At 44.0% G+C, this 24,048-nt stretch overlaps 1 protein-coding gene across 1 annotated transcript in view; it reads left to right on the top strand.

Moving 5' to 3' along the window:
* The window catches only part of BMERB1 (bMERB domain containing 1), a 92,294-nt gene extending 68,639 nt beyond the window's left edge, over positions 1-23,655 (top strand). Inside the window, exons 3-6 of the mRNA XM_034784559.1 lie at positions 7,351-7,424; positions 16,896-17,010; positions 20,456-20,538; positions 23,141-23,655. Coding sequence (XP_034640450.1) covers positions 7,351-7,424; positions 16,896-17,010; positions 20,456-20,538; positions 23,141-23,253 — 385 coding nt within the window. The 3' untranslated portion in view covers positions 23,254-23,655. The remainder of the gene's footprint in view (positions 1-7,350; positions 7,425-16,895; positions 17,011-20,455; positions 20,539-23,140) is intronic.
* Positions 23,656-24,048: the final 393 nt, after the last annotated feature.

Here is a 24,048-nt window from a genome sequence, read left to right as displayed (position 1 = left end):
CGTGGACCGCACCACCGAAACCCCCCCCCAAGTGCCGCACTGCCGAACCCCCCCGCGAGTGCCATGCCACCGAAACAAAAACAACAACAACAAAAAACCTCGAGTGCCGCCCCGCCGAACCAAAAAAAAACAACCAAAAACCCTGAGCGCCGTGCCGCCAAAACACCCCCACCCCGAGCGCCACGCCCCACCACGCCACGCCGCCGAAACACAAACAACCCACCCCCGCAAGCGCCGCTTGACCAAAACAAAAACAACAAAAAGACCCCAAGTGCCCCCCGCCACCCCAAGATTGGCCGCCCCTTACAACCAGCCGACCAAGCCATGTGCTTAAGTCAGCTGGTGCCTGGAGCCGGCCCTGGCCTAGAGCTTGTGCTGATATTTAAAGCTCAGCTCTTATTGAAACCAGACAAACTGTAATAGCTCTTCCATTTACTGATGTCTTTACTGCAATGTATGGTGCACCAAAACTGTATGGTGCTTTAGGGAGACTGGATAAAACGCACCATATACCACACATACTGTGCTGTGTTTAGTTACATTTATTTGTATATTGCAACTTTCAAACTGCTTTGCAGATAGATTAGCAGGGCTGGGAATTTCATCCATACCATACTACGCCATACCATACTGGATGGAAAGGAACTTAGGATTCCGTACAACCTGATTGACCTGATCTACCTGGTTACTTTTCAAAATGAGAGAGCATTGTGGGGGGGAAGCAGATCAAGCCTTTTAGATAAGCTAAATAAAAGCTTATATGTCTTTTCCTGATCATCTGCCTTGTGACCTTGTGGATTTATTTGTAGGGCATATGTTACTTTTATACAAAGGCTGTTGTAATAATTAGGAGAATTAGAATGTCCTCTCAGCTGTCATGAGTGGAGGGAACTCTGCTCTGCAGAGCTGTGGGGGTGCAAAAAGGGACATTGCTTCCTCTGCTGTGTAGATTCCTCCCTCTCTGGGACACTGCAGATATTCTTCTTTCTGTCTTAGGTGTTTCTATCATTGCTATATCCTAGCACTTACACACTGGAGCTGCATGAAGTTTATGGTACACTAGATTTGGAGGTGGGGACCAGTCTGTCTTTTTCTCTCTCTCTCATTATGCCTTGCTGACTATGTGGATTTTGAATGAGAAATCCATTGGGAGTTGGTGCTTTCTGAAGCAGCATTAATTCCCACTGGGTCTTCCTTTGGTTGCTACTGTAGAGCTTGCAGGGGAGCTCTCTCCATGCAACTAGGCTGTTGGGGGGACAAGTGGGGACAGACCAGAGCAGCTGCACACATTGAAAGGCCCTCCATGTGGCTGGCATTCCCTTCTCTTCCCAGGGGCCTGTGAGGTTGGGAGGTTGCACCCCCAGCCTGTTCTGTAGGGCTCCTAACAGTTCCCCCCTTTGAGAGGACAATGATGTGATCCTGGCTCAGGATAAACTGATTTAGTCCTGGGGCTTCATATTATCCTGCTCACTACACACACTCGGTCAGCTCTGTATTTACATCCAAATGTGTGAGTTCCCACATCCGTTTATTACACCATGTGTCTGAGGACTTAGCTCGGAGTTTACAATCAGGCACCCTGGATCTTCTTTAGCCATCTGAATACGTTGGGCAGATTTTTGCTAGGCAGTACGTGGAGTGGATGAGACACAAAGGTTGTTTCACACCAAAGGGAGGAAAGATATTAGAAGGAGCTTAGAAAGTCAGTGCAGATGGTGGGTTTAGCTTTTATCAGTCACAAACCCACCAGCTTGAGGGGCTGCGGCTCTGGAAAGGTCAAATTGCTCATGACATTTAGAATTCAGATGATAACAGGGCTATTTCTGCCATGGAGAGTTATTTACTTATCTCCAAAGAGCTATGAGACAGGAATGACAAAGTTCATGAATCAATAGAGATATGCTAGGAATATGGTATGTGAAGAAAGCATGGTCTGCACTGGTGGGGGCCTCTGGCAGCAGGGCCGGCTCCAGGCACCAGCTGAGCAAGCTGGTGCTTGGGGCGGCAGATTGTTGGAGGCGGCATTCTGCCCAATCCTAGGGCGGCACGGCCGCTTTTTTTTTTTTTTTTTCCTGTTCCGCTCCGGCCGCCCTGTAGGGGGTGGTGGCACGGAGAACCAGAGCGCCCTGCAGGGCAGTCCTCTTCCTTCCTTCCTTCCCCGCCGACCGGAACGGAGCCCTCGCAGCAGGAGGCGGCGCAGCGGGAGGGGCCGCGTGGCAGCGCCCCTGCTGTAGCCCTGGCCGCCCCCTTCCCGCCCGCTCCCTTCCCCTCCCCCCCCAGCCGGTCCCCTGCACCCACGCTCCGGCCGCGCAGCATTTTTTTTTTGCTTGGGGCGGCCAAAAAGCCAGAGCCGGCCCTGTCTGGCAGCCAAAGCTCCATGGGTGGCCCTAGGGGGCGGAAGTTGCAGTGGTGATGGAGGCCATAACCGTCTCTCTATGGCTGGGGAAAGTACAGGAGGTCAGCACTACCACCAAACTGAGCGATGCTGGCAAAGAGGAGGTGTGGCCAGCAAGACCTGGGGATTAATCGATGGAGCACATCTTCTTAGCTGGCTCTAACATTTGAAATCCCTTGAGAGAAACTGTGAGGGTGGACAGCAATTAATATCACCCTCTGGGACTTCATTTTGGAGTGGAGGTGGTCAGACTGGCACAGGGCGGAGTTGTGACCAGCACCTCTCTGTCCCAGGTTTTCCAAATGGGAACCAATTTATATGGTGGAAGAAGAATTTTTAAAAGTAAATATTATGGGCCAGATCCTCAGCTGGTATGAATTGACTGCACTGGAACTACACCACTTTACACCAGCTAAGGATCTGGCCTGTAGATACGAGCCGAAAATAGCAGGTCAATACTGAACATCTTCCTCCTGAGAAAAATGTCTCCTTCCTGAGAAGTCATTTTATTCAAATATATTATAGTAGTACACAACACCCAAACTGTACAAATACAAAATGGATGAGGAGCTATGTATTTTGCTTACTCCCCAGCACATTTTATTACTGAGTCTCCTACAGGACATACTGTTTAAGATTATTAATTGATAAAAGTAATTTCAGTACCATTCAGCATAATGAAACAGACTTTGCTCATGATCAGCATGAACAATGTGGAGAACCTGAGAGGAAAATATCCTTCAGCATGAAGGTTTCTGCCTCTTTGTGAATTGGGTACAAATATAATAGTGAATTAGTGATTAGGCCACAGGGTGAAGATTAAACATGATATAGGAAGAGCAAGGCTCTCATCCTGTCGGCAGACTGTACAGGCAGAGATCCTGGAGGATGTGTTGCTTCCTGGCTGAGGTGCACAGGGGCATTTGGAACTGATGGGGAAGAAAGGAAGGAGGTCATAATGAAGATTATCCCACTGACACCATCTGTGAGGACAGAAATCAGAACTGGAAGAAATAGCCATTGCTCCGGAGCTGGCAAGATGGAGATAAGCAAAGCAGCAAGCAATAAAGGGATCAGCATGTTTTAATAGCAATAAAAGCAGCTGGGGGATAGGTCTTTGGGAAGGCCAGTGTTCAGTGTAGGGGACTGAGGGAGGATCTGGGCTCAATTTGTGATTAAGATCTTGCTTGTGACAGAAATGCCTACTTTCCCACTCCTCACTTAATTCTATAGTTTGATTTTATTATCCTTTGCTCTCTCCCTGATTGTGTCTCATATGAGTCTGCTACAGTTCTGGGCCACAAAGTCCCCTTGTAATTCCCTATGCTATAATATCCTCTGCCACATTCAAAAGGCTTGACTAATAGGAATTGTGCAATAATGTAATAATAAGGATGGAGTGTGTAGCAAAAATTCAGCAGAAATACAGCTGACTTAGAGAATCAACTCCTGGAACTGGAGCATGTGAAACAGGGAGTCTGTAGGTGGGTGCAGACAGAGCTAGCGTTGCTGATCTGGGAAAGACACTGTTCTGCTCAGGTGTATCTTAAAGGCTAATTTTTATATTCTTTTTCTTCTTTGAAATGTGATTTGGAAACAGCAGCCCCAGAAACAGCCCTCAGCTGAATTCAAATGTTAATCTAAAATGTAGTATTTGTTGGGAAGATTGCTAGATCACAATGATTGCTAGATCATCAACATTTGCATTGTATTACTGTTTCTACCAATGATTATGAATGCCACCCTCTGAGGTGTTATCAACTTCAATGGGAGCTGATAATGCTCAGCACCTCACAGGACTGGGTGTTAGGGTAGGTCTACACTACAAAATTAGGTTGATTTTATAGAAGTCGATTTTTAGAAATCGATTTTATACAGTCGATTGTGTATGTCCCCACTAAGCGCATTAAGTCGGCAGAGTACGTCCTCACTACCATGGCTAGCATCGACTCATGGAGCGGTGCACGCAGTCTCCACTGCCCATTGGAATTCTGGGTTAAGCTCCCAATGCCTTATGGGACAAAAACATTGTCGCAGGTGGTTTTGGTCATCACTCTCCCCTGCCTCTCTCCCTCCCTCCCTCCATGAAAGCAACTGCAGACAATCATTTCCAACCTTTTTGCCTGGGTTACCCGTGCAGACGCCATAGCATGGCAAGCATGGAGCCCGCTCAGCTCACCGCTGCTGTTGTGAGCATTGTAAACACCTTGTGCATTATACTGCAGTATGTGCAGAACCTGGCTAAGAGACGGCAGCATGAGGATGATTGTGATCAGGACATGGACATAGACATTCCTGAAAGCACGGGCTGTGGCAATTGGGCCATCATGGCGGCAGTGGGGCTGGTTGATATAGTGGAATGCCGATTCTGGGCCCAGAAAACAAGCACCGACTGGTGGGACTGCATAGTGTTGCAGGTATGGGATGATTCCCAGTGGCAGCGAAACTTTCGGATGCGTAAGGCCACTTTCCTGGAACTCTGTGAGTTGCTTTCCCCCACCCTGAAGGGCAGAAATACCAAGATGAGAGCTGCCCTGACTGTTGAGAGGCAAGTGGCAATAGCACTGTGGAAGCTTACAACGCCTGACTGCTACCAGTCAGTTGGGAATCAATTTGGACTGGGCAAATTTACTGTGGGGACTGCTGTGATTCAAGTAGCCAATGCAATCACTGACGTTCTGCTATCAAGGGTAGTGACTCTGGGAAATGTGCAGGTCATAGTGGATGGCTTTGCTGCAATGGGTTTCCCTAACTGTGGTGGGGCGATAGACGGAATGCATATTCCTATCTTGGCACCGGACCATGTTGCCAACCAGTACGTAAACCGCAAGGGGTACTTCTCAATAGTGCTGCAAGCACTGGTGGATCACAAGGGACGTTTCACCGACATCAACGTGGGATGGCCGGGAAAGATGCATGACGCTCGCATCTTTACGAACTCCCAGCTGCTTGAGCAGCTGCAAGAAGGGACTTATTTCCCAGACCAGAAAATGACTGTTGGGGATGTTGAAATGCCAATACTTACCCTTGGAGACCCAGCCTACCCCTTGCTCCCATGGCTCATGAAGCCATACACAGGCAGCCTGGACAGTAGTAAGGAGCAGTTCAGCTATAGGCTGAGCAAGTGCAGAATGGTGGTAGAATGTGCCTTTGGATGTTTAAAAGCTCGCTGGTGCTGTTTGCTGACTAGGTTAGACCTCAGCGCAACCAATATTCCCATTGTTATTACTGTTTGCTGTGTGCTCCATAATATCTGTGAGAGTAAGGGGGAGATTTATTGTGGGGTGGGAGGTTGAGGCAAATCACCTGGCTGCCAATTTTGAACAGCCAGATACCAGGGCGATTAGAAGAGCACAGGTAGGCGTGCTGAGCATCAGAGAGGTTTTGAAAACCAGTTTCATGACTGGCCAGGCTATGTTGTGACAGTTGTGTGTGTTTCTCTTTGATGCAAACCCGCCCCCTTTGTTGATTTTAACTCCCTGTAAGCCAACCATCCCACCCTCCCTTCGATCACAGCTGGCAAAGGAAATAAAATCACTATTGTTTTGAAACTATGCATTTTTTCTTTATTAATTAAAAAAAAAGGGAGAAACTGATAAAGTATCCCGGTTGGGGTGGGGTAGGGTCAGGTAGGAGAAGAGTGGAGGAGGGAAGGACAAGGCCACATTGCTTATTGTAGCCACACTACAAATGCAAACTGAATGACAGCCTTCTGTTGCTTGGGCCATCTTCTGGAGTGCAGTGACTGGGTGCCCGGAGCCTCCCCCCCACGTTCTTGGGCGTCTGGGTGAGGAGAATATGGAACTTGGGGAGGAGGGCAGGTGGTTGTACAGTGAATGCAGTGGCGGACTATGCTCTTGTTGGCTTTCCTGCAGGTCCACCAGACTCCTGAGCATGTCCGTTTGCTCCCAATTAGCCTCGGCATTGCAGCCTGCCTCTTCTCATCGCGCTCACTTAATGTGACCTAACATGGCTAAATTCGACCTAACCCTGTAGTGTAGACCAGGGCTTAGTTATCTTACATTATTCTCTACCTATTGTACTTATCTGGCCTCCATTACTATACTATCTGAGCACCTCACAATCAGGGCCGGCTCCAGGCACCAGCGCAGCAAGCAGGTGCTTGGGGGCGGCCAACGGAAAGGAGCAGCACGTCTGGCTCTTCAGCGGCGGATCTCTCAGTCCCTCTCAGAGGGAAGGACCTGCTGCTGAATTGCCGCCGCAGAATGAAGCAGCGATTGTAGAGCTGCCGCTGATCACAACCTTTTTTTTTTTCCCCCCCGCCACTTGGGGCGGCAAAAACGCTGGAGCTGGCCCTGCTCACAATCTTTATCTTCACACCACAAATACTATTATTCCCATTTTAACAGCTGGGGAATTGTGGCACAGAGAGATCTGCCCAACGTCACAGAGGAAGTCAATGGTAAAACAAAGAATTGAACCATTGTCTCCCAAGTCCCAGGCTAGTAGCCTAACCACTGAACCATTCTCTCTTTCAGACTTGTACTCTCCCTTTTACCTAGTGAATGCTAGCTGAACTGTAGCAATTGGGGATTGGCCTGCTTATTGCTGTAGCCCTTGCCACAGTTCCACTGCTGAGTTATTAAATATGCAGATGCCCATTTTCAGAGGTAGGGTGAGCTGCAGAAAAGGAAAAAGCAGCTAATGTGACAATAAAAAATATACAGATTAGCTCTGCATGGTACAAAAAGCACTGATAAGAGAGGTCACCTGGTAGGGCATTATAATGGAGGTTATTTGTTCTGCAACACTGTGCATTGAAAGGGGTCTGTGACTGATAGCAGTTTGGTGCATGGGCTAAATATCTGCCTCAAGCAGCTGCATGAAGCCCCAAGCAAAGGGCTGTACTACATGTTTCACAGGTGGTTTATCTGGACCCACAAATAAATGTAACAAGTATGTATGGTCCTGATGTGCTTTTTCTGTTTCTGCAGGATGGATGACATCCAGCTGTGCAAGGACATCATGAACCTTAAACAGGAGCTGCAGAATTTAGTAGCAATTCCAGGTAATTTCTATGCCAACCTTACAAAGTGCTTTGAAAAACAGAAACCCTTCTAGGGGCCAGATACCTGCAACCCCAAGCCAGGTGCAATCCCTCTCCCTGTCATTTCCATCCTTCTCCATGTGTTTCCTGCACTTTGTTCTCTTTTCTAATGTCTTTATTTTCTCTCAGGTTCTGTTTGGTCTTCCTTCTGCTCTCTATTTTTCTGAAATTCTTTGCTGTATTTCATCTGCTCCTTCTGATGGCCAGGACTGCAAATATCACTCCAACAAGCTACATTATTCCAAGATTCTTTCAATCCCTTGAAAATCTTATGAGAACCACTGTTGACACACTATGTTGACACATTATGTGAGGGAGAGTGTGCTGAAGAATGGAAAATGTTGATAGATATGGAACACCTGGTGGTGGTCTGATGGGAAATTAAACCTTGGATATGGGTTTTTGTGTGTCTCCTAGAGATAATAATTAATTGTTGCTCCCTATAAGCCAAGCTATAACCTAAGAAAACAGCTGAAAGTATGGGGCTTTCCAGAGAGGGCTGAGGAAAAGGTCTAGTCCATGTTTACCTGAATCTTTAGGGCCTGATCCTAAATTCTCAACAGCTTCATTGCTCCAAGCATGTGCAGAATCCTCGTTGGGCACAGTCCTGGAGTCCTTACTCAGTAAAAACTCCCACTGAAATCAATTGATAACTTTCTTTTAGTAAGGACTTCATAGGTTGGCCTCCTTGTTATTTTAGCTCAGCTACTCCTCCTGTTACTTTTCAAAATACTGAGCCACTAGTTTATTCCAGAAAAGGAACCTAGGGCTTGACCCTACAAGCATTTACTTCTGTGATAAGCCCTGGGTATGCTCTGTTGACTCCACTGTATCTGTGACCAAAAGCAGAATTTGGCCCATTCCCATTGATTTTGCTGTACACCCCATCTTATCAATTCATGCCAAACCTTCAATTCCTCACTGTATCCTGGCTATACATTCTGTGAATCTGTTAGTCAACATGGTGTTATTCAGCAGCTGAGATTGGGGAGTGTACGTTATTTTTACCACCTTTTGAACAACCTTTATTCATTCTCTAATAAACTTTTTTAAAGGATTGTGCAATTGCTGACATAAGCATGAGTGCAAAATCAGTGCCACACTCACACATACAGAACCAAAGAACCTGAAATACTCTTCGCCTGTCCTAGTCACTGATCTTTCACTCCACAATGAAAACTTTGCAAGGTTTACCTCTCTCTCACCCATGAATCTACTGTAGGCAGAGGTGATCTGGTTGCCAAGAGGGATGGCAAAGGGTTTTGATCCAGAAAATGAGATTAGTTCCACTGCAGTACATGGGAACTATTAGAAGGGTGGGGGTTTACCAGAGCATGGCTACTCGTCTTTTAATAAAGTAATGAAATGGCCTTGTATCATTCAGATGAACATAATTTCCTCTGGGACAGAACTTTGGCTAAGAAGTTATAATTAGATATGAAATCTTCCATGAGCCTTTGAAAAAGAACAACACAGCCCACCTGGAATGGCTTAAATAAAAATTAACAACCTCAGGTGGAGCTGAATCCCGTGTTTGCATTTTCAGTTAATCTTAAATAAAAAATGTAGTAATGCTAATTAGGATTGTTTCCAGTGGATACTAGAACTCAGTGAAGCAAACCGTTCCTGTAATGACATGAGATATTTTAATAAGAATAATGTGTGCATTGACAGATGTTTTCTTTACCATAACAATTTGTCCTGTTAACCCCATGCTGTATTATTAAATGGAGCAGATTTGCTTTCCCTTGGCAGGCTCTGGGATAATGCATCAGTGTATTCATGACCCTGTGAACACTGTGTACACTGGATCTAGATTCCACAGCAAGGTTCTCTACGTTAGTTCTGCAGCATAGTGTAATGCCATGTCCCTGTGTGGGTCATCAGTAGAGGGGACTGAACCTAAGACTTCTGCATCTAAATATATGAGTGTCTACTGCCCAAGCTAAGAGATTCATCTTTGTCAGCCAAGAGTGTAACAGGCTTTCATATGTGCACTAGACACCACTAGAAGGAGACAGAGTGCCACATTGTGTGAGGGCAGGTTACAACAGGTTTGCTGAATTCAGCAATGAGCTAGAAACTCTAAGGAAGGGTGAAATGCCTAGAAACCCTTTAAGAAAATCAGCCTTTTATTTTTTAAATCAAATTATATGCAACAATATAAATTTGACACTGAGGTCAGAATGGTTTTAAATCAGCCTTGCACTCACTTTGTACAGGTGGAAATGACTTGGCAAGGTGCAAAGTCACAGAGAATCAGGGGTGAGAGGAAAAATCTTGCCCCCTTGTGTGCCAGCTGAAAGTGGAGTTGTCTGGAACTCAATAGCCCATCTTGATTGTTAGCGCATAATTGTAATCCTGCATGGGGATTTCTGGCAGCACAAAATCTCCCATAAGTGGAGAGAGTCTCCTCCCTCCTCCCCCGTTTGAACTCAATCCTCTTGGTCCCTTGGTGTAGGGGACATTTTGGAGTAGGAAAGGGTGGCTGGCACACACACTGCAACTATCTTTGCTGGTGTAATGCCCACTGGTGGGATGGTGGAGGTGTTACACAAGAGCTCTGCTTAGAGCAGGACTGAGGTTGCTCTAAGTTTTATCAGACTGAAGTGGTTCCCTGACTGTCCCCAGGATCATACGTGTGAGGGGAAGAAGAGGTAGCAGAAAGTCACTGTTGCCACGTACATCCCCAGTCTGCCAAGCACTCCTGTGGTGCGCCTGGGATTTTGGCCCCTCAGGCAGTGCTTATATGAGAGGTAGGGGAAGAGAAAGGTTTGCAGTACCAGCAAAAAACAGTTTTTTAAAATTGAGCTGGTTTCCTGAGGGACAATCTTTAAACACCGTTTTACCAAAGCTGCTGCTCCCATTTTAAGCACCTGGGGCCTAAGCATAAGTTATTAAAAACTCTTAAATAGACTTCCAGAACAACACTGATTCACAATTGTTGCATATATGTACAAACATGCCTCATACAAGCCAATAAATACAACTACGCCAGAAGTATGTACAGGGCCTATAGTACCTTTCAGAAATAATTTACTTTTATCCAACCATTAGGGCAGGTTTTGAGTCTTTTAGTCATTTGTCCTTTATTTTTCCACCTATCACTGTGAGAAAAACTTCAAAGCTAGCAAACAAGATAAAAGAGAAGAAAAAACCTTGCCAGAAATGAAACAGCAGGTCAGTCATAAAATAGGAAGCTGATCATACCTACATTTTCCCCCTCTGAGCCCAGTAGACAAATAGCAGCATTTCTCAGTGGGATAAGAACCTTTCCACATTTCATGCACATCTAACAAAATACATTCATGTTTCTTCTTTTTTTTCTTCTTGACATTATCTCAGCTACTTTTGCGCCAAACAATTCCTCCAATATTTTGCAAACACACGTATGGGATGAATAGTACCCAATGGGGAATAATTCAAGCAGAGTTTATTTTAAGGTAACCTTTGCAGAGGATTGTGAATGCTGCATAGATAACAAGTAAGAATGATCTACTCTTACTAGAAAAAAGAACAGGAGTATTTGTGGCACCTTAGAGACTAACAAATTTATTAGAGCATAAGCTTTCGTGGACTACAGCCCACTTCTTCGGATGCATATAGAGTGGAATAAATATTGAGGAGATATATATACACACATACAGAGAGCATGAACAGGTGGGAGTTGTCTTACTAACTCTGAGAGGCCAATTAAGTAAGAGAGAAAAAACTTTTGAAGTGATAATTGAGATAGCCAAGTACAGACAGTTTGATAAGAAGTGTGAGAATACTTACAAGGGGAGATAGATTCAATGTTTCAGCCATTCCCAGTCCTTATTCAATCCTGAGTTGATTGTGTCTAGTTTGCATATCAATTCCAGCTCAGCAGTTTCTCGTTGGAGTCTGGTTTTGAAGTTTTTCTGTTGTAATATAGCCACCCGCAGGTCTGTCATTGAATGACCAGACAGGTTAAAGTGTTCTCCCACTGGTTTTTGAGTATTATGATTCCTGATGTCAGATTTGTGTCCATTAATTCTTTTGCATAGAGATTGGCCAATGTACATGGCAGAGGGGCATTGCTGGCACATGATGGCATATATCACATTGGTAGATGTGCAGGTGAACGAACCCCTGATGGTATGGCTGATGTGATTAGGTCCTGTGATGATGTCACTTGAATAGATATGTGGACAGAGTTGGCATCGGGCTTTGTTACAAGGATAGGTTCCTCGGTCAGTGGTTTTGTTCAGTGATGTGTGGTTGCTGGTGAGTATTTGCTTTAGGTTGGGGGGTTGTCTGTAAGCGAGGACAGGTCTGTCTCCCAAGATCTGTGAGAGTAAAGGATCATCTTTCAGGATAGGTTATAGATTTCTGATGATGCGCTGGAGAGGTTTTAGTTGGGGGCTGAAGGTGACAGCTAGTGGTGTTCTGTTATTTTCTTTGTTGGGCCTGTCTTGTAGGAGGTGACTTCTGGGTACTCGTCTGGCTCTGTCAATCTGTTTTTTCACTTCAGCAGGTGGGTATTGTAGTTTTAAGAATGCTTGATAGAGATCTTGTAGGTGCTTATCTCTATCTGAGGGAGTGGAGCAAATGCGGTTATATCTTAGAGCTTGGCTGTAGACAATGGATCATGTGGTGTGTCCTGGATGGAAGCTGGAGGCATGTAGGTAAGTATAGTGGTCCGTAGGTTTCCGGTATAGGGTGGTATTTATGTGACCATCGCTTATTAGCACAGTAGTGTCCAGGAAATGGACCGCTTGTGTGGATTGATCTAGGCTGAGGTTGATGGGTGGGATGGAAATTATTGAAATCATGGTGGAATTCCTCAAGGGCTTCTTTTCCATGGGTCCAGATGATGAAGATGTCATCAATGTAGCGCAAGTAGAGTAGGGGCGTTAGGGTACGAGAACTAAGGAAGTGTTGTTCTAAGTCAGCCATAAAAATGTTGGCATACTGTGGGGCCATGCGGGTACCCATCCTGTAGCCAACCCTCTCATTTAAACATCTGTTTACTTATACTTAGGACTACTTTTTCCTAGAAACACCCTCCCACATCTTAAATTACAAAATCTTAAATAAGTAAAATTTAATGTACAGCAGTTCTTTCTTAGACCTTAGCACACTGTGCACAACATGACACCCAGCAATCCTTTCTCAGAGTCATATTTGCATATTTGACTATTTAGCATTTATTTCCAGCAGTGCCAGCTGTTGGCAAATTCACTACAGAATATTTGAGTATTAAGAGCAAGCAATGGGATTAATAAATATAGGGCTGTTGGCCTTTGCACAGAACTAAATGCTAGCACTGGGATTTTCCCAGCCTAGAGAAACATGGACTAAAGCAATCGTCATGCCTTTCATGTATATTTTGACTGTGCTGTGTATGAGCCAGCTCCTGCTCCCATTGGTTTCAATGGACAGTTGTACTGACTTAAATGGGAACAGGAGCAGGCTTTTGGTAAAAGGAGATAGCTGAATAAGGACTGTAGGAGCCAGCCCTAACACTCAATCTGCATTTACTTGTCAGCAGATCCCCAAAAGGGTGGGACGGGGGGGACAATCTGCATGTGAGCTTGTCCCCACAGCCCTCTCCTCTTTCACACCTGGCCTTCCATAAGTGGATCCATGTGTTTTGATCCCACTGATTGCTCTTCACCTGGAGATAGAGAAGATGGTGGTGGTGTAACAATTGGAGCATAGCAGGCCTGCTCCAGTGGTGAGTCCAAGTGAGGAAAGTGGATGGAAGCTTATGAATGGTTCAGTCATCTGTATTAACAAATGGTGATGGAAAAAGGTAACAGAAGTCCAACTGCGATTATTACATAAGATTGTTTAAACAAATTAGTAAAAGTGAAAAATAGAAAGACTAAGTTAATCTAAACAAAAGGGCTTTACTGATATAATTCAAAGACTGTGTTGAGACCATACCTGGTAAACAAGAAGAGTGTTGTACTGGAAGTTAATGGACTATATGTGATATGTCAGAAGTTAGGTCTGCTGGTGAACAAATAATGAGAGGATGGACTATTCTGTCCATTAACCCCTTTTTCAGAGGTCTTAAAAAGAGACTTTTTGGGCTGAGGACCTGTGAACTGGCAGGAAATTCCTGAAGGAGGGAAAAGGCCTGTAGACCTCCACCCTACTCCCCTCCAGGGACTTCGTCCTTCACCTGTGGCCCCAGAAGGTTACCGCATCATCTTCAAGTCCACACCTTGGCACTTCCTCAGGGTCACGTGGTCATCACCACTCCATAAACCAGAGACACGTGAGATCCTGATTATTTCGCTTTCCCTTGCGTGTTCCCCTTTCTTCATCACTCTTTTCCTCCTATCTTCTTGCTCTCTTGGCTTTCCATCTGATTTGATCTTGAGGTCAGTTGTAGCACATGGCACCAGCACAATCAGATGAGACAGCCCATCCAGCTCTAGCCAGCTCTGCCCAGCCTGAGATAGACCAGTAGGAGAGGAGCCAAATCAACCAGATGACACCCCAGACCAGGAAATAAACCAGAGCTCAGAGCAGTGCTGTTGTGGCAGATTTGCCAATCCAGAGCATCCGTCTGTGACTGACCTGCTGCTGGGAATTCTCCATCAACAAAAGCTGTATTTTCTCCACCTTACTATCCTGTTTTTTCTTCCCCTCCTGTTGGTTGGTCAAAAGCAGAAAAAATGACCATCCTTCACAATACTGTTTAATGTTGGACAGTGACAGAGTCATGCTAACACTGCTGACTCTTCAGGCCCATTTATTCCATCTCAATTGATGTAACAGTGTCATAATGGCGGCTGCTCCCTTCCAGGATGGGAGAGGGAGGCTGGCTCATTGCAGCATGGTCCAGCAGTCATCAGTTTTAAGTATCCTTTTTTATTTTTGCTGCTGGACATGTTAAGATTAAGCGTTCATTGACATTATGCCCAAGTTCCCCCCCCCCCATGCCCATTTTAGGTAACAGTAAGGAATCTTTGAAGCACCGACAGAATTTGATAACATGCACACTTAATCTTTTGAATAAAAGATATTATTTTCATACAAAACTAAAAATATTTCTCGTGAAAAACAAAGTAGCCTTGTTGTGCATTACAAATTGTTTATTTACTCTTTCACTGGCAAACCATAACTTACAGTTCTCCAAGGAATAATGATTTTCCAGCTCTGAAAGCCAACTTTCAAAATGCCTTTATCTCATTTTTTAAAGATGTGGATTTATTGCAAAAATTTCCAGTGGGAAATGCAGCTGGAGCCCTTGGGCAAATCATTAAGCTGCAATAAACAACTCTTTTCAAATGTCTGGATTTTTTAGATGTATTAGGAGCCCTTAGAAATTTGGTCAATAAACAAGATATATTGAATGCATCCCACTGTAGGTGTGTCCCAATATACTTGACTCAATTTGATGTTTCTCTGAGCTCAGTTCCACAACTCCATTACTGAAAACAAAAATTCTTGATTTAATGTGAAGCTTTTTTTTTCTGCTCATAAAGATTTTGAATTCTTTAAGGAAATGTACTGGCTAGGATTAGCCTCTAGCTTTCCCATCACTGCTCCACTTGCTCAGTTTTAGCCCGAGGGAGTTTTGTCTTAACTATATTTGTTTTATACCTTTGAACTATATCTCCCCTAAGACCTCATATTTACAATTTTAGCATGTGACAGCCAAATCTATCATTCAACAGAAACGATCATTTTCAGACAATCTAGTCATGATAAATTGGCTCTGGTTTTGCCTGATTAACTAGGACAATATTGATGACACTGACTTTTGAAATTTTGGGTAAATAATAGTGTTATTTAGCTCCACTATAATGTAATAATTCTAGTGCCTGACTTTTATCGAAGTTGATGTTTTGATGCTGCTGTATGTACCAAATTACAATGGGAGAGGCAGAGCTGTCACATAGGTTGCTCCATCTTATCTGAGGCCTGATCACATTCCCATATTAAGTGAATGGGAGTTTTGCCATTATTCTAATGGAACTGTGCCCTTACTTAAAAATGCTCTTCTTAAGGAGATTAGGAAAATAAACTCTAAATGGTGCCATGGAGGGATTTCTAGATTGAAAATTTACCAAAGGTTCTGAACTCATGAATGTTTTATTATTAATATCACAGTAGAGCTATTGTGCTAGACACCATGCAAACATGCAGCAAGAGACAGTCCCTGCCCTGAAGGGCTTACACTTTACATAGACAAGACAGCCAAAGAGTGGCAGGGGAAATAGAGATACAGTGACTAGAGCTGGTCAGGAATTTTCTATTGGAATGAGTTTCCAATAGAAAATAGCCTTTTGGTAAGATTGAAATTTTTCATTTTGCCAAAAGATTTCAATTTTGCAGAAAATTTGATTTTCCATTAGGAAAATTGAAATGATGGCTCCTCATCTGCCCATCTGGAAGGCTCTTGTCAATTTCACTTTCTGCCTAAGGGAAAAGCAGGTGGCTGGGCACCCTGGCTCTCCAGCAGCCAGGCTGAAGTGGCTGTGCAGAGCCTGGGTGCACAGCCTCTGGCAGCCTGCCTTGAAGACTCTTGTCAATTTCTCTTTCTGCCTGAAGGGGGAAAGTGAAGTTGCCAAGAGCCTTCCAGGGAGGTACCCAAAAAGATTCCCCTGTAATTCTCCCCAAACGATATTTTTCTGGAAATCCCTTCCCATGAAAATTTTGCACTTTTAACTTTTCATCCTGATTTGGGAAAAATGGAAAAACATGTTTTTCAAAACATGAAGATTTTCACAGTTGGAGATTTCTGTTTTCTGGCTAGTCATAACAAGGATTTGTCCAACACCACATGGCAGCTCAGTGGCAGTGCTGGTTGCCAAACTCACATCTCCCGATACCCACTCCAGTGTCCTAGTGGTAGGACAGCTGGGCAACCAGCTGTGGCTGGAACAGGTGCTGGAGCAGGAGCAGGAGCAAGCACAGACTGAAGCCAAGGTCAGAAACAGGAGCATCCTGGAGCAAAAGCAGTCTGTCAGAATAACCAGGTAGCAGAGAGCATCCTCAACAAGGTTGCAACATTGGACTGCATTGCCTTGCTTTCATCAGGAGCCTATATACCTGCCTTGGGGTCACCTTTCTAGATCCTGGCTTATGGACTGGCTGGTCTTTAGGACTTGCCAATAATTATCTCAAACGAACACAAGAACACAATTTACTGATTAACCTTATATATTTGCACTGAAAAAAATGTTTCCTTTTCTCACTATATCCATTCACTCCTGACCCTTTCTGTAAAGAGTGGATTGTTGCCTTGTGGTTTCAGGAGAAGCAGGGAAGAATGTTTACCAAATAATAAAATGTCTCAAATATTATGGCCTGGAAAAGTATCACCCTGGATCATGCCCTGCTCTCACCTACTGTAAATCTGGACAAAGGCCATTGACTTTCATTGGTCAAATGTTGTTAGAAATCTGAGTACTTAACCCTTCTCTTATTCTTTCTGTTTTTGATCAGAAAAAGAAAAAACAAAAATGCAGAAACAAAGAGAGGACGAATTGATTCAGAAGATCCATAAACTGGTGCAAAAAAGAGATTTTCTTGTAGATGATGCAGAGGTGGAGAGATTAAGGTAAGGATTGAAAGTGCCTGAATTTATTTCAGAGACTTGGCCGGCCGAATAGAGTACCTGATACTATTCTCATTGTAGTGACAAAATTTCTATTGACTTTGGTGTCTTCAAACATTACATAAGGCTAAAAGCCTCTCTCTGGGACCACATGAAATGCATTCAAACTGAATCACTATGTCTTTTTCTCTCCCTATTCCATAATTTTACTTAATCTTCTGCTCATGGCTACAGAGGATTTATGTTCCTTTGAATTTATTACAAGAAAATATCTGAGCCCTTTACTGTTATGAAAAGAGCTGGGCTAGACCCACTCAGGCTGGTCTACACTAAAAATTAGATTGGCCTAGCTATGTTGCTCAGAGCTCAGAAAAAGTTTGCACCTTGAACACCACAGTTATGTTGACCCAACTCCTGGTGTAGACACAGGTAGGTGAGCAGAAGAATTCTTCCGTCGCCCTAACTACTGCTTCTCAGGTTATATTCCCACAGTAGAAACACTACAGCAGCATAGCTCTGGTGCTACAACTGCACCACTGTAATTCTGTAGAACAGACACACCTACTACAGCGATGGAAGAGGTTCTTCTGTCACTGAAGTAAACCCACTTCTCTGAGAGGCAGTAGCTAGGTTGATGGAAGAATTCTTTCATTGACCTAGTGCTGCCTATACTGGGGCTTAGATCAGCTTAACTACATATCTCATGAGTGTGAATTTTTCACACCCTAAGTGATGTTGGTCAAGCTAACTTTCTAGTGCAGACCAGCTCTCAGAGAGGTGGAAGGAAAAACCTTTTCCATCAATGTAAAAAATGTCTACACTATGTCGCTGGAGTGGCACAGCTGCAGTGCTGTAGCTGTGCTGCTGTAATGTAGACGTGGACTTAGGGCTAGTCTATTCTTGAAACACTACAGCAGTACAGCTGCAGTGCTGTAGCTATGCCACTGTAGCATTTCAGTGGAGCCACTTCCTACTGTGATGGGAGGAGTTCTCCCATCACTGTAGTTAATTCACCTTCCTGAGAGGCAGAAGCAGAAGAGTTCTTCCATCCACCTAGCGCTGTCTACACTGAGGGATAGGTTGACTTAACTATGTCGCTCAGAGGTGTGGGTTTTTCACGCCCCTGGGTGACGTAGCTGGGTTGATTTAACTTTTGAGTGTAGACCTGGCCTTAGATAGGGGAAGTAAACTTGAAAGAGAATTCTAACAAGAAATGATTTTCATACATGTATAAACTGGTCTTTGCACAGTCATAATGCTCATGTTATTATTAATTATTTGTATTACTGTAACACATAGATGCTCCAACCAAAATTGAGGTGTTATAAACATGGTAATGACAGTTTGAGTCCCAAGGAGCTTAAAGTCTAAGTAGCTCAGACAGGCAAAAGGTGGGAAGGAAAAGAGAGGTGAAAAGATTTGCCCAAAATCAAGCAGGAGATCAGCAGCTGAGCTGAGACTAGAACCCTGACTCCTAGGCCTGGTCTAAGCTGAAAAGCTACGTTGCTCAGGGTATGAAAAATCCATACCTCCAAGTGACATAGTTAAGCCGACCCAACCTCTAGTGTAGACAGTGCTAAGTCGACAGAAGAATTCTTCTGTCAACCTAGCTACCACCTCTCAGGGAGGTGGATTACCGATGTCGACAGGAGAGCCCCTCCTGTCAGTCTAGATAGTGTCTTCTCTGAAGCGCAATGGCAGTGCAGCTGCAGCTGTGCCACTGTAGCATTTCAAGTGCAGATAAGCCCTTAGTTCTGTGTATGAAGCATCATCTGTAGCCAGAGAATATAAAAGGCCTCAAAAAAGCCATTCTACTAGACTACTGAAAATACACTCAATACAATTGGAAATGCATTAGTGCTCTCTATTGCTCACATGCAACATTTATTGGTACATTTACTTTAATAAATCTGATTTTTCTACACTAAACTGAAATACTTCTTAATCAATATGCACTTTAATATTGAAAAAATGGAATAATAATGAAAATTCCATGAATGCTAAAGGCTAGCAAAGTGATGTTAATTTCCTTAAGGCCTGATCCTGCCATCCTCACAAAACCACAACACTAGTTGACTTCAGTGAGAGTTCTCGTAGCATGAGACAATAAAATCAAAATCTTCACTTAGACAGGCATTTAAACATAGAGAGCATTATAACACACCATAATGTTCCTTTGCTATTTTTTCTAGAAGGAGCCTAGTTTAGTGGTTAGAACAGGGGTGGGCAAACTTTTTGGCCGGAGGGAGACATCTGGGTGGGTAAATTGTATGCAGGGCCATGAATGTAGGGCTGGGGCAGGGGGTTGGGGTGCAGGAGGGAGTGCGGAGTGCAGGAAGGGGCTCAGGGCAAAGGGTGCAGGAGGGGACTCAGCAGGGGGTTGGGGTGCAGGAGGGGTGTGGGGTGCAGCAGGGAGCTCAAGGCAGGAAGTTAGGGGGCTCAGGGTAGGAGCTGGGGTGCAGGAGGGATTCAGGGTGCGGGCTCCAGTCTGGCACTGCTTACCTCGAGCGGCTCCAGGATGGCAGCAGCATGCAGGGGGGCTAAGGCAGGCTCCCTGCCTGCCCTGGCCCTGCGCAACTCCTGGAAGTGGCCAGCATGTCCGGCAGTGGCTCCTGGGGGTGGGGTGGAGTAGGCAGCTCAGCCGCGCGCTGCCCTCACCTGTGGGTACCACCCCCAAAGCTCCAATTGGCCACGGTTCCCCGTTCCCGGCCAATGAGAGCTGCGGGGGGTAGTACCTGCAGGCGGGGGCAGTCCACAGATCCCTCTACCCTCCCCTCCCCCAGGGGCCACAGGGACATAGTGCCAGCTGCTTCCGGGAGTGGTGCAGGACCAGGGCAGGCAGGGAGCCTGCCTTAGCGCCACTGCGCCATGGGGCCGGCAATCCTGTGGGCCGGATTTAAAGCCCTGATGGGCTGGATCCGTCCCACGGGCTGTAGTTTGCCCTCCCCTGGGTTAGAAGGGTGGGAATTGGGATTACAGACAATTGGGTTTGGTTTTTAGTTTGGACATTGATTCGCTGTGTGACCTTTTCAAGCCATTTAACTTCTCTGTGCCTTGGTTTTCCTACTGGTATAGGCCCTGATTCACCAAAGCATGTGCTTTACTTAAGTGCTTTGTTGAATGAGGGGCATAGTGGGGCTAATATTTGCCTGTCTCTCAGGATTAAGCAGTGAGCATTAGAATGAAACCCCAGTCCCACTGAAGTCAATGAGAGTTTTGCCACTGACTTCAATAGGGCCAAGGATTTCTCTCTCAATTCATTAAGTTTCTAATGAGCTTTGAGATCTTTAGATGAAAAGTGCTAAATAAGAGCCAAGAACTATTACTGCTATTAATAAGATTCTTATGGATCTTGCCTTTACACAAGGCACTGTTTCTCTTAGTTATGTAGAAATTGCTGCTTTTTCTTCTACAACTTTTTTTCCCCTTTCTCTTTTTGCACCAACAGAGAGCAAGAGGAAGACAAGGAGATGGCTGAATTCCTGCGGATCAAATTAAAACCCTTAGACAAAGTAACACGATCGCCTGCCAGTGAGTTTAACATTTAAAAACAAATGGGAAAGAAAAAAGTCTTTGAAAAACTCTGGCAAGGAAGGGGATAGATTTTCAAAGGCACAGAGGGCAGCTAGACACCCAACTCCCACTGAAAGTCAATGAGAGGTGGGCTTTTGCTCCCAATTGTATCTCTGAAAATTTTCCCAAAACAGCTTAGATCAAAACGAACTAATATAAAAATATAAAATTCCCCCCCAAAACATGAAATGCCAGTTTCTGTTTCTAGCCATTTCGGCTGAGATTTTGAAAATCACCTAGTGAACTTGGATTTCCAATTCTTATCAACATTAAATCCATATGTGCTAGGTGGCACCTCTCTTGATAGTAAAAAGAATGTGTTTTTCAATCATGTTAGTTCAATCAACTGAGCTTAACAGGATTTAAAAAAATCCTGTTAAAATGCAGATTAATGTGCTTGAAACCATTTTATCGGGCTGCGTTTCCGCCTATGAGGAGTCTAGAGTTTTAACTACTGCTAGCATGACTTCCTACGTGATAGTGACAGTTAGTCTATATGTTAATGATGTTTAACTGGGCTTTTCAGTCAGATAAAGCCAGCTTGCATGAGCTAACACAATTGAAAGACCCACCCTTTTGTCTATCAAGACAGGAACTACGCAGGTTGGAAGGTATCTTGAAAGTCTTATACACTACAATACCATATGTATTAGGGATATGGGTGTAATATGCTCTAGGTCTCTAGACAGGACTTTGTAACAACCCAAGAAGGGACTGCTATCAGAGAAGTCTTCCCGGGCTTTACACTAAGCCTAGTGCATGTAATTGAATAGTATGTAAAGAGGAACTGGAGTAAAGCATGAAGGTTCTGAGTGTCTGACAAAACCATATAAGTTGGGCACATCATTACCTACTGAAACCACATAAGGAAGGTATGAAGGAGACATTTAATTACTGAGAAGTCTGGCTATTTTAAAATGTACCATAGTTTCAATGGAAATACAATCAATCAAGTGCCAGCCACTGATGTTCTTCCTGAGTCCAACAAAGGGAAAGTGCTGTTGTCAGGGTTCTCTCCCCACTCAGAACTCTAAGGTACAGATGTGGGGACCCACATGAAAGACCCCCTAATCTCATCTCTACTAGATTAGGTTAAAAACTTCCCCAAGGCACAAATTCTTCCTTGTTCTTGGAACGGTATCGCTGCCACCACCAAGTGAGTTAGACAAAGATTTAGGAAAAGGACCACTTGGAGTTCCTGTTTCCCCAAACTATCCCCCCAAGCTCTTCACCCCCTTTCCTGGGGAGGCTTGAGAACAAACAAGGTGAGCACAGACCAGCCCTTTGGGTTTTTAGGACACTAAAAACCAATGAGGTTCTTAAAAGCAGAACTTTATTATAAAGAAAAAGTAAAAGCAGCACCTCTGTAAAATCCGGATGGAAGGTAATTTTACAGGATAATCAGATTCAAAACACAGAGGATTCCCCTCTAGGCATACTTTAAAGTTACCAAAAAAAAAACAACAAAAAACAAAAAACAAAAAACAAAAAAACAAACAAACAAAAAAAAAAACAGGAATAAAGCTCCCTCTTAGCCTAGGGAAATTCACAAGCTAAACCAAAAGATAATCTAATGTATTTCCTTCCTTACTTACAATTTCTAATCTTAGATGCTTAGTTCAGGTATGGCTTTAGGAGATGCATTTTCCCTGCCCTGGTTCCTCGCTGTCCCAGAGAGAACACACAAAGAGAGCACAAAACAAAAACCTTCCCCCACAGATTTGAAAGTATCTTCTCCCCTTTTGGTCAGGTGCCAACCAGGTTATTTGAGCTTCTTTACCCTTTACAGGTAAAGGAGGGGTTTTATGCTACCCGTAGCTGTATGTTTATGACAGCTGTATATGAACATTCCAAATCCACAGACACTCCCACTAGCCCAAAGATTTATCCCTTTTCAGCATCCTGGCTTATTATACACATTGGGAGATATTGAGGATAACATTGACCAATGTCAGTGCCAGCAACATTTTTATTCAGCAGAGAACAATCCAGGCTGACAAGCAAGCTATTGTGAGCATCTGATATATGGCACCCTGGAATCTTACAAAGTAGAGCCATTGAGGAAAGTAGAAATCTGAGAAGGAGTCCAAGGAATCAGTGGATACTATCTGGCAGCCCTGGAGACTGAAGTACCCACTCATTACCCTACTGTAACAGAACACTTCAGTTTCCAGGGCTGCCAGATAGTATCCACTGATTCCTTGGACTCCTTCTCAGAGCAGTGGGTGTTGTCTGGGGTTCCCTACTTGGTTTCTCCTTTCTTGTTCACTCATTTTAACCATATGATTTACACCTAAATCCCCCATTTTCAGTTTGATGTCTGGATTCTGCATCCCCTCTCTCACCTGAGTGGGCAAGCCTTCTGTTCCTTTGGTGGGATCAGTCATCACATAGGCTGGTATCTTTCAACATCACTAAGAACATTGTTCAAAGAATGTAAAATAAACTCGGTCTAGAAGGTAGGCCTGTGTGATACTGCAGGATACAGTGTGATGAAAGCAGAAGGAAATAGTTTGGTCTAACTCTAGATTTTAATGGTGTCCTGTTCTGAATGTCACAGGTACCCCAGCAGAAAAGAAGGCAGAACCTCCTCCAAGCAAGCCCACCGTCGCCAAAGCAGGAATAGCTATTATTAAAGATTGTTGTGGGGCCACGCAATGCAACATCATGTAGCTCCAGTCTCTCTACCAATTCTGTCTTTTTTTCAAATGTTTTCATTGGATAAAACAGTAGGGTGAAAGGATTTTAAAGCATCCTGATATTTGAATCAAGAAATACTGTAAACATTACAGTAATGTACTGAATGTACCAATGGTGAATCCTTCACTGTTGCATGGATCACTCAATGCGCATGCTTAAAATAAAGGAATATATATATAGCAGCTGTCCAATGACCAGAACAGATAGGTAAAAATAGCTGAAAAGACAAATACAACTCTGTGGCAAAAGTGAATTAGAAAAGTGTATATTTTACCAAATAATGTTTAAAATAGCGGTTTTAAAAATTCAGCACTTTGTAGGATTTGTTATACACCTTTTTTCCCTTGGCAAATTTCATTCAAACACATGCCAAGGTCTGAATATAAAAATGTCCTGTCTTGGCTATTTTTCAGAATGAAACCTTAGGGTAGCGATACTGAATATAGTGCAACCAATAGATGAAGCAAATTTAGTACAACTGGTGTTGCATACAAAATATTTATTGAACTAGTACAACATTTGATTACTTTGCTGTGTAGTTTCATTTCCAGTTCTTCACAGGGAACAGATAAGAACAACAAAGATCCTGCTCATTGGCTTGTATTTTATTATGGCATTTCAGTGACCCTGTGGTCAAATGTCCTATGTGGCTTTTAAACAACCCAATTCAAATGGAGATTACCTGTCCATTTGGAAATTGGTTTCTGCTAAATTCTTAGCAGGCACAGCTATAGTTTTTGGTGTAAATTCAAACACTGCATCGTTTAT

This window comes from Trachemys scripta, chromosome 10, assembly GCF_013100865.1.
Source record: "Trachemys scripta elegans isolate TJP31775 chromosome 10, CAS_Tse_1.0, whole genome shotgun sequence".
NCBI classification, from domain to species: domain Eukaryota; kingdom Metazoa; phylum Chordata; order Testudines; family Emydidae; genus Trachemys; species Trachemys scripta.
Note: the sequence above shows the minus strand (reverse complement) of the source record. Positions and strands in the feature narration are given on the sequence as shown.